The sequence below is a fragment of the Electrophorus electricus genome, chromosome 1 (assembly GCF_013358815.1).
Source record: "Electrophorus electricus isolate fEleEle1 chromosome 1, fEleEle1.pri, whole genome shotgun sequence".
Taxonomy (NCBI): Eukaryota; Metazoa; Chordata; class Actinopteri; order Gymnotiformes; family Gymnotidae; genus Electrophorus; species Electrophorus electricus.
In genome coordinates this window covers 24,490,909-24,502,109 of record NC_049535.1, presented here as the reverse complement: position 1 = coordinate 24,502,109, position 11,201 = coordinate 24,490,909, and the positions used below count along the sequence as shown (strand labels likewise).

The window sequence follows — 11,201 nt, the reverse complement described above, 5'->3', positions numbered from 1 at the left end:
TCATTTGAGCTCAGACCAGACAGAGTCTTGATGGTGACCTGGGTACCAGTGCCCGAAAGAGTTCATATATCCTCCAGTGTGTATGGTGGCACTGTTGTTTGACATCGAAACATCCCATAATGGAGGCATCGCTGCAGCGCACGCAGTGCCTGAGGGTGTGGCTGCTTGAAGGTGCTCCCCTTCTGTGGCGCCCGAGCCGTGTTTCATTATCTTTTTGTACTTGGACCGTTTGTTCTGAAACCATATTTTTACCTGTGCAAAGAGGATCAGAGATAAACAGAATTGAGTCGTCAGCTCTTTGAGTAAAAATATTGAAAATAATCTTGACACGTTTGGAACTATTTAATAATCAGTACTTTTTTCTGGGTTAAATACTAAAGTTACAGCTTTGAAGAATCAGTCACTTTCTGTAGAGCTTGGTTTAACTTTTTCTAACATAATATTCTTATAAATGTTTATCCATACAAATGCTTTATTTCTGAGCTGCTTTGACACGTATAATGAATAGTCAGTGGGATCTAAAGGAAATCACTGCCTGTAATGTTCTTACAAATAAATCAATAGTCCTATTTTCTGCCTCTGCTCCCTATATTCTCGTGGTGCTCACTTTTATCTGCTGCAGATGGGATTGGCTGTGTTGCTGAAGCAGTTTGGCACTGACTGGGAAGATGTCCCTAAATAAATGTGACATTTGTTAATAGAAATCCACATATATAATGAAGATTCTTTATATGCAGATGGTGAGCGTGTTGTTCTATATTGTTACGTAATGGAAGTAATAATGAATTCCAGTCAGCTCAGGCTTGCTTTGTGACATGGGTAGGCTAAGAAAGACCAAAAGAGACTGACATGAACTGTACAATGTGCAAGACGTAGACCAAGAAGTAGGTCATACTTTACACCTTTTTTACCTTGTAAGTATTCTATTAATTGCAGCATAATATACTTGGTAATGTGTTGCAAAAGTCGGATAGTCTACTCGCTCTGCATTGGGTGCATACTGATACTCGGCTTTCTCAATTGGAAGGGGTAATACAATACAATACAGCACACTGTAATTAGTGGTATAGTTACACCGTGGCAAAAGAGGAATGGGCATCCCTTTTGCACACTGCACTTAAAACATTCCTCTGTTGACTCTTGTTGAACAGTGAAAAGAGTTTATAGAGCTATATCAACAGCCACACAATGCAACTAATTCTAAAAAAAAGTGATTACTAATTACTGCTCATTTATTAATATATTAATATTTCTATATAAATCAGTCCTGGTGCATTCTATGCAATATTTTAGCTTTCCGGTGTTTTAACTGCGTTTCCAATGCCAGTGGCTCTATGAAAAAGTGCAACATTTCAGAAAGCCTTCATTTATTTGTCTAACACAACGAATAGGCCTAAAGTAACATATAGGCTATGATACTTATCTAAATGAGACTTTAGTTACAGTTTCAAAATGTAGACGAGACAAAAGGCCGAAGGTTAATGCGCAGAGACAAAAGGTTTATAGCAGTTTTGCGATTAACCAGATTAATTCACAGTCGACGCTTCAAAACGAATTTCCCAAAGCATATACTTAAAATTCTCGACCACAAATATTTTTTATTTGTTTTGCATCTAGTAGTAATATAGCTCTGTCGGTTCTAATTAAATGCATGGTAAAAACATATGACTTGGTGAAGGTTACCTGGGTTTGAGTGAGACCCAGCTTCGCTGCCAAATCAGCGCGCTCCGGTAAGGCGAGGTACTGAGTTTGCTGAAATCGCTGGTTTAGCGCTTGCAGCTGTAAGCTAGAGTAAATGGTTCGAGGCTTGCGAATTTTCTTCCCTTTTCCGTTTAACCGTATTTCTTCATTTTCAGTCACAGCTGCTTTTTCTGAATCTTCAATGAAAGAGAAATCGTATTAGACAGGCCGATATCACCACACCGAGAATAAGCGTTTATAAATTTGATCATGTTCGTTAGACGACAAAGGTCCAACCACGAAGTAATTTACTAGACTAACGGAAAGAAATAAACAACATTACATGGGCTACCATATTTTTAAGATTAATAACCTACTATTAACTACACTGAAGCTAATAAATATAAAACCCCATGAAAATAATTAAAGCGAATATATTTTAACGATTTTGACTAAACAAAAGGAATAAAAGTGAAAGGTCCCCTATAAAGTCAAAGATAAAGATGTCAATATGGTTTATTCAGTAAATCACTTTGGTGGGTATGATGTATAAGTCTACAGTATGCTAGCGTGAGGCCTGCCTGGTGTGGTGATTTTTCAAGGTTATGATGTGACACGAAATAAATTTAGTGAAATACTGAAACTACTCTCACTAAACAATTAATCAGTAATTCTATTATTATTATTATTATTGTATTATTATTATTATTATTATTATTATTATTATTATTATTATTATTATTATGCCTATTAGTAGTAGTAGTAGTAGTAGTAGTAAGTGCAGGTTGCCCAAATAATGAATATTTGAAAAGTCTCACATATTAGGGCTTAGTCTGTAAATATATCAACATATACCTACTGAAAATGAAAATATAGTTGCAAAAGAATAATTTTTTAAAAGTCCACCATAGTCTATTATTGCAAGTCAACTTGTTTAAGAAATATAGGCAAGATAATGGCTCTATGCATTGCAATTCACTAATATATATATATATATATATATATATATTAGTGAGAGAGAGAGAGAGAAAGAGAGAGAGAGGGGGGGGGGGTGGAGAGGCTGCTGCTTAATAATTTACTGATTTGTTAATACATTATGCTTTACTTTTGTCTGCTCCAAAGAGTTTACCTTTATTTGGTAATAGTGCAGAACAAGGATTACAACAGTAGTTAAAATGGTCAGAGGTCACAATTTTCTCCTAGTTAGTATTGGCACGTTAGAGTCAAAGTTACAGTACATTTAAAAAAAAAAATTATTATTCCATTAACAAGAAATACATCTGCGGTCGTAATTTGCGTATTGTGAAAACTACAGGTTTCTTCTGCTGTTTATTGCATTAAAGGGCCTTTTGTTATCTGATTTTAGTCTTTCTGTGTTCAAAGAAAGCACGCAATAAGCCAAGCGAGAGTAAACGCATACTATTACAACGAGTAATATTATAAACCCTTATGCATTATGATACTCACCTGTTTCGTCTGGTCTTGAGTGTCCCAGCCCGCTGTTGTGGTTGTTTCGTTGATACTGCAAGTACGTTCCAGAATGATGCGCGCCCACACCGCTGTAATGGTAACCGAGAGGACGGTAAGAGTTAGCGCTGGAAGTGAATGGTACGTCGTGCTGGTGTCCGCTTTGATGTAAACTATGGACAGGATAGTGCGTATATGCCGCTGAAGGCTGCTGGTGAGGTGGATAGCCGTGTCCAAACTCCAAAAATGCCGATTTAGAAGGGTCCGAGGTCATCAAACTATCGGAGAGAGAAGTCATTTTCCAGAGTGAGGTCCATTAGAGCGAGATACGATGAAGAACACCACAGATGTCACGATAAAAGAAAAATATATCCTTTACCCCCATGAAAACGTTTTGTTTTAATCGTTAAATCGTAAACCTCCCCAAAACGCGACGCACCCTATCTGGCATACTGTCACAATGGAATTACATATGGAGTGTGCGGAGTCGCTTTGAACTCTTTTACCTCACAGTTCAGGCACGCTCAAGCTTTGTGAGCACCTATGCTCATTGGTTGCATTCGACGCCTACGTAATTCAACAAGAACAAAGAAGAACGTAGTCTACGATTTCAACAGGTATTTGAAAATATATATCGAATTCTAACTAGTAAAAATAATGAAGCTCAGTCATCTTTTGGCAGATTTTTAAAAGTTAACCTTAAGCAATGCTTTCAGATAATGATGGCGACAATGATGCTGATGATGATGATGATGATAATAATAATAATAATAATAATAATAATAATAATAATAACAACAACAACAACAGCGTGATACAAATAGTTCATTTTACGCTCCAAAATTACTTTCTTAATTAATTAAGAGAGACATTGTAGTGACCATTGATGGCCGTCAACTGCACGTAAACGAAAAGTAATGGTCATTAATCTTTATGTCCCTGAAATAGAAACCCGCGTAGAAGTATACGGTACCTATTTTCTTTTTAACATTTTATAGTACCATGGAGGTAAGCGTAGTATGAAAACTGTCCAACCTGAAAATTATCTCCTGCAACGCAGAGCGGTGAGACACCATCTAGAGGTTACCAGAAACGGATGCCACATAGCTGGGGCAAAAACGTGCCGGAGTGTTTTTTCTAAATAGTCAAAGCAATAAATACGTATTGTGCGTGTTTATTCACGTTTTTTTACGTGAATTTACACATATTAAGTAAAATGTGAATTAAGTCAAAGCAATTTTGGTTGCCTTGTATCATTACAGTAAATTTCTGTCTTGGGTTTTATTCTTAAGTAACGTTTCGATAACCTTTTCAATCAACCTTGAATGTTTATTTGTTTATTTGTTTATTACAACTGGTTTCTGAAGAGAGGTCACAGTATGTCAGTCGTCACCCTTCCTACAGGATTCTTCGATGTTTTTTTCTTTGTAGGCAGTTAAAGACTTGCGTTCTTTATAATGAAAAGAACAAAACATCCAAGAGAATACGATCGTTGCCCGTGTTATTAGCCCGAGGAATTTGCGTGTATATAAATATTCAGATCATCAGCCCTGGCTTTAATTCTGCGCCAACATTCCTCAACTGGTACGGCCTTAAGCGCTGGGAAGCGCCCAACCCCAAACTCAGTACCTGTCATTCCAGCCTAGCCTACTCTGGTTCGTGCTCTTGCCACTGGCAAAAGTAATATTGGCGCTTCCATCGTCAAATGTCGGTCAACCTGTTCCGGTTCTGTCCAGTTTAAATTTGTTTGAACTAGTGGTCCCCTCCAACTCGTTGTGAGAATGACTCGGCACTCTTTTAGTGATCAGGTGCTTTGTTTGCTTGTGTTTGTACACTCGATTGTAATGCAGAGGTAATAAACAAACTAAAAAGAGATTGCATTAGCATATGCACTGTAACGTATTCTAACCTTTTTAACATATCTTTTCCTCTTTTGTCAAGTATAGATTCATAACATTATAATCTGTGTTCTGCATTATCGCGTAACGCTACAAGGGACTAAACTCAAAATATAAGCAACTAGGTTACTTTAAAAAATGTTTTTGTACAGTGACAGCATATTAACAGACCTGAAAAAGAGCGACAGTGACTTTTGATGGCACGATTAATTTAAGAAGAAGAAGAAGAAGACGCAGAAGAAGCAGACCTGGGCATGCATATAATTATGAGTAAGCTACATTTATCGAGACGAGCTAAGCCAGGCCTAGGGTAAAGAGAATTTAATCACAATACACCTCGAGTCACACCAGACTCAGTGGCGTCAACACTCCCACTTTCTCCACATCTGTGTGTAAATATGTACTGTATGTATGTTTGCGTAATGCATAATAGGCCGTTGCTCTCTTTACGTTCTGAGCAGATTGACTAAACCGCAGCACAATCAATTTGAGAATAGAGTACGTTTTTCCTTATTTTCCAGAATCCTGTCTTCTTATTTAATTTGTGTGGTGTACAGACTTGGTAGACTCCTCTGTAAAATAACTAACAAGAAAAATTAATTAACCCTTTGTAGTAAATTGTAGTCTCAAATGAATTACGATCTAAATTCATCGTAATCGTAAAGATTAGGCCCCCAAGTATGATAGTTTTTCTGTGTAAATGTAATCTGTATGTTGGCATTGTATAAGAAACCAGTCGACCCGTATTTCATTGAAAATAATTATCTACGTGCAATATTACTTTATGTGCCATGTTGTATTAATCTACTTATATTAAGATATTGCTGACTTAGTTTGCGCTATTTTCAAGAAACACTCTCAAAGGAAGTGCAAAAGTACAGACTAATATTCAACGCACAAACCACGATATCGTACCCACGATATTAAATCCTGCACGATATTAAGCCTTATTGCAACTGGGATAAATCTAAATCGTGACATCTTTAATCTGATGATGTTTCTCTGACCAATTAGCCAAGTGTCCTAAAACAGGACAAGTCCATACATTACATGCAACACGTGAATTATTTCAAGCTATTTGAAAAGGGTCATCTTAATATGCTTTATCCTAATACACCCCTTATTTTAATTTTAGTTTATTTGCCGTATTCGCTTGATTCGCCTTTTATTTTTATCGATTTGGGATTCAGTCGTTCGGAAGCGATATCGAAAATCGATTTAGTGCAATCTTCCAATTATCAATACTTAGCATCCTCTGTACTTTATGTAAACTGATATTAGCCCTTATTAAATGATCCACCAAATTACAGCGAGCAGCATTTTTAGATAGTGGTCATTTGACTGTTTCCTGTTGTAAAAAAATCCAGTCCAATAAACCTTGTGACTGGCTGAAATGTGCTGTTGTAGGCCCACAACCCTGTTTTGTTAGCTAAATATCAATAAAATGGCTAATAATTTCTGCCTGTGGCCTAATTTTTTTTTTTTCTGCACTTAAGTGGCATCTGTGACATGCCTCTAACGGCGGTAAAGTTATTGAAGAAGTAATGCATACCCCCGTATAGCAATTTTGAAATGGAAAGTCATTAAGCAGGACTATTGCTCACCAGCTGTGCTGTCCACACTCCGTGGTGCTGAAATTTGTGAACACACACACACACACACACACACACACACACACACACACACACACACACACACACACACACACACACACAATTTTCGAAAATGGTTATATCTGAGTGTGTTAGCTGTGCTGAAACTCATAGCAGCAATGCAGCCGATAGTGCTAAGATGTAATCGGAGTTTGGTTGCGTTTTTATCCTTCACCATGTCACAAGACCTCTTATTAGTTGTGAAATTTGTAATATTTGTAACATTTTCGATGTAACACAAATCACCGCTTTTCCCAGTACCATCTCTTTTAGAAATGTACAGTGTTTCTTTGAAATCCTGCATCTGACGGGAACTAAGGGAGAACTTCAGCGCAATTCGATGAATCTGTTTTTACTGACATGTAGGTCTAACCACTTCACTGCTCTCATCTCAGCTGGGCTGTAATCGCGATGTGAGCCACAAATTAAAACAGGCTACAATAAAGCTATTTTACAAGAACCGCGGAGACACCTAGAAATTCCAGCGAGCAAAGCTGATTCTGATTCTAAAACGAACACTGGACAGGTACAGAAGATAAGTTACAGTCCTAGCCAACTGGTACTTCTGCAATTTCCACCTTTGAAAAAAATGTTAAAAACATATTGCGCTAATACCTTTTTTAGTTTGGCCTATCGATAGTTAATAAGAGCATCATCATCATCACCGCCACCATCATCATCAATAGCAACGGTAATTATACAGCATTTTTGTACAGAGGATAAAAAGAAGATGGATGATACAAATAACTTTATTGCATGCAGAATAAGACAACTTAAAACCTGAAAGATGCTGCAAGCCAACTCTTTTTAAACTCTGCTTTGTGTATTGCAATGTGATTGATATACACCATCTTAAACCTTTATCTTCATTTTTAATTATAGCAAGCCAATAAAATATTATATTATGGAGAATAGGCCCATGCACAATACATGTGACATTTGAATTGATTCATGGGAAATCATTTGAAAGATTCTATAGAGAAAAAGATTTACACTTTTTTTTTTCATTTATTTTTTTATTTGGTGGATTGCCTACCATTTGAATGCATCCTGTATGACAGCCTCTGGGAAATCTGGTAGCTCTGGTAATTCACAACAGTAAATGTTATTAGTTATTTTGAATGCCATAAAATGTTTGTATAATCTAAACACTCCAGGCAATCACTGATGCCTTAATGTTTTATCATGGAATACAGTGGAGAAGAGGTGGATTTTTGTAGCTTTATAGCATAAGCTGTGTGTAAATAAGACCATGTGTATTCATGTGACAAGTTAAAAGTGGTTGAGAGTTCTTTATCCACTGTGGGAAAGTAAATGAAAACCACTGAAGATTCATCACCCATGTTATGCATTCCACATACATAAATTTTGTTTTTTTAAATAATGTTTTACATAGCGTTTATATAAGATTCACATTTATGATTATGTTTGATTTCAAAAATCCACCTGAGAATATTGTTCATTTAAAGAAAAATGGACTTGAATCTTTTGGCATGAAGTAAAATTATGAGCTGTCCAACAAGCAAGCATAGAGTGGATTAATAAAGGTGTACACAAATGATTGTGTAGATTAAATAAAGTGTGCACAAATGAGTGTGTAGATTATATAAAGTGTGCACAAATGAGTGTGTAGATTATATAAAGTGTGCACAAATGAGTGTGTAGATTAAATAAGGTGTGCATAAATGAGTGTGTAGATTATATAAGGTGTGCACAAATGAGTGTGCAGATTAAATAAAGTGTGCACAAATGAGTATGTAGATTAAGTAAAGTGTGCACAAATTAGTGTGTAGATTAAATGAACTGCACAAATGAGGGAGTACATTAAATAAGGTGTGCACAAATGAGCATGTAGATTAATTAAGGTGTGCAAAATGAGTGTGTAGATTAATTAAGGTGTGCACAAATGAGCATGTAGGTTAAATAAGGTGTGCACAAATGAGTGTGTAGATTAATTAAGGTGTGCACACATGAGCATGTAGATTAAATAGGGTGTGCACAAATGAGCATGTAGATTAAATAAGGTGTGCACAAATGAGCATGTGGGCCCATTTTTTTCAGTTGCATATTAAAACACAGAATTAATAAAGACCCAACTCTAATGTATGAATCTCAATGGGACTTAAAAATATAGCAAATGAAAATCTTCATGGTGTTTACTGAGAGATGGTTATTTCCTCCCTGCTTACATTTGTCCACCTATTTCTTACAATAGTAAGATTTAATTTTTTTATATTAATGAATTTGTATTTACATGTGAAACAGTTTAAATGAGTCAGGGAACAATTGTTATGCATTTTGCTTTTGCATCCTTGTCTTTACTAGTTACCGGGTGTCATTTTATGTTGTAGTCTGATGAAAATTTCTGAGAGTTCAAACTAGCTGCAGTGTAGTTAGGGTGGTTTAAGGGCTGCCAAAACCAGGTGGCTCCATGGAGACACAGATTGTCTCTTTTTGCCTGGCGGCTGCCAGCAACTTCAAAGATGTTGACATGAACTTGTCCCGCCTTTGAACCTCACCAAGGCGTTCCTTCTCTCTCTCTGCAGGCCTTGCCCATGCCTCGGGCAGCTGTGAAGGAGAACGTGCAAGTGAGGAGTCATGTGAATTCTCAGATCAGATCCAAGGTCTCTCCAGGTCCTGCCTATTGTCAGTAGTAATCTGATGATGTTTCCCTGACCAATTAGCCCAGTGTGTCCTAAAACAGGACAAGTCCATACATTACATGCAGCACATGACTTGTTCACAGAACTGGGTTGAACTCAGATAACTCTGCTGTAGGCTGTTCTCACAGAGTGCTGTGCAGTGCCAAGCACCACTGATTCAGCAGTTTGTTCCAGAGACTGTGAGACAAACTCCACCCCCTCCCCCACCCACACACATACGTTTACATTTACCAAGTTGATGACATTATGATAGCTGAGAAACTCTTGCTGCAAATAAACTTTGTCTTATATGCTAACGTATTTTAACCAAGAGAAGATTTCAATACTTTTGATGTCAGAACTGATTCATACAATGCATTTCTTATACACTGATACAAACATATATGCTGTGGCAGGCCTGTAGCAAGTGTGTTTGAAAATCACAATCAGGGCCTGTAGTATAACGAAGTATCTTCAGCCAGGGGTTAGGGAAACATGCTAAAGTAGGTGGTAGCTGTACGCCTTCCTCTTACACCTTTCATTATTATATTGGAGGTGAGGAAACATGGTCTGAGAAATAGAAATCTGACCTGTCACTGGATTTATATTTAGGGAGCTGCATCAAGCAGCCCTCGAGAGGAATACCAGCAGTACAAAGAGAGTAGCAAGCATTTACCTCAAAAAGAAAGAATGATAATTGCAGTGAATAACAACCAGTTGTGTTTTGCCAGGGGTTTGACATATAGCTATAGCACAATGCTCCATGCATGCTCCACTCTCTTAGAAGCATCGATTGAAATAAATAAGAATGTTTATACCTATTTTCACTCAACTGCTTTTCTCTGTAAATAATTATTCTGTAAACAGTTTTAATACACTCAGTTTCCTACTTGTAATACATAAGACAGAAGGTCCCGTCTTGGGGCCTTTATTTCTGAGACCCTGTGTGTGTGTGTGTGTGTGTGTGTGTGTGCTTGGGAAAAGTTGTCTTATACTGAGACTCAGCATTGCTGCATGCCTGCTAAAACCATACTGCAGACTGGAAACATCTTAATAAACATGCAGATATACAAACAGTCCAGTCAGTCATGCATTACAGTTGCTGTCAACTTGGTTTCACATGCTTTAAAAAATCGTTTGAGTAGTAAAGATATACATTGGAATAAGCTTTTATCAATGTTATGTTCAAGAAATATATGCTGCCCGAGCAGCTACTGTGAGGGTGTGTCGGACCGCATAATGACTGACAGTGGCGTCGCCCTGGCAACGTAAGCAATCCGGCGCTTGTGGTGGTGATAAGTGACACAGCAGGCAGGATCAGTGTGGTTAAGCCGTATGTTTGAGCCATCCGACTGAAGAGATACCGAAGGGAAATAGACCACTATAAGACTTGGAAATGTCAAAAAGTGTATCCAAAATGCGAGCTCGTTCAGAGAGAGTGAATTATGTGCAGGAAAACGGTCAGTTTATGTGAGAAGCTGCTTTCAGATGGCAGAGTGGTTTCTGGCTCTTTTAGTCTCGATAAAGAAATGTAGGTTAGAGGATGTCCTTGAATTAACATCCGTTTCCAAGCAGAATATCACTCTAAATCGCAAATACGAGCAAAATGTGTGTGTGCCCCGTGTGCAGCCTCGACCCTCGGGCTCATTTACACACCAGTTTTTAGACTGTTATCTTCTAAAATGTATGGCATAACGAGCGGAGGTACGACTTCCAACGGCGGAACTCCCGAACGCAGCGAGTAGGTGACGTAGCATTTTGCGAACTGTGATTGGGCTACCTGATTGGCAGACCTGACGTCACACACGCAAACGTATGTCCCGCCCAACTCAAATCTAATAGAAGAATAATTTCTCAACATT

At 37.6% G+C, this 11,201-nt stretch overlaps 1 protein-coding gene across 1 annotated transcript; it reads right to left on the bottom strand.

Moving 5' to 3' along the window:
- dlx4a (distal-less homeobox 4a) lies at positions 1 to 3,571 on the bottom strand. The gene is made up of 3 exons (XM_027009137.2): positions 3,148 to 3,571; positions 1,684 to 1,877; positions 1 to 252 (listed from the first exon to the last, which is right to left on the bottom strand). Exons 1-3 carry the CDS (start codon positions 3,443 to 3,445, stop codon positions 1 to 3), a joined length of 744 nt encoding a protein of 247 aa, XP_026864938.2. The 5' UTR covers positions 3,446 to 3,571.
- Positions 3,572 to 11,201: the final 7,630 nt, after the last annotated feature.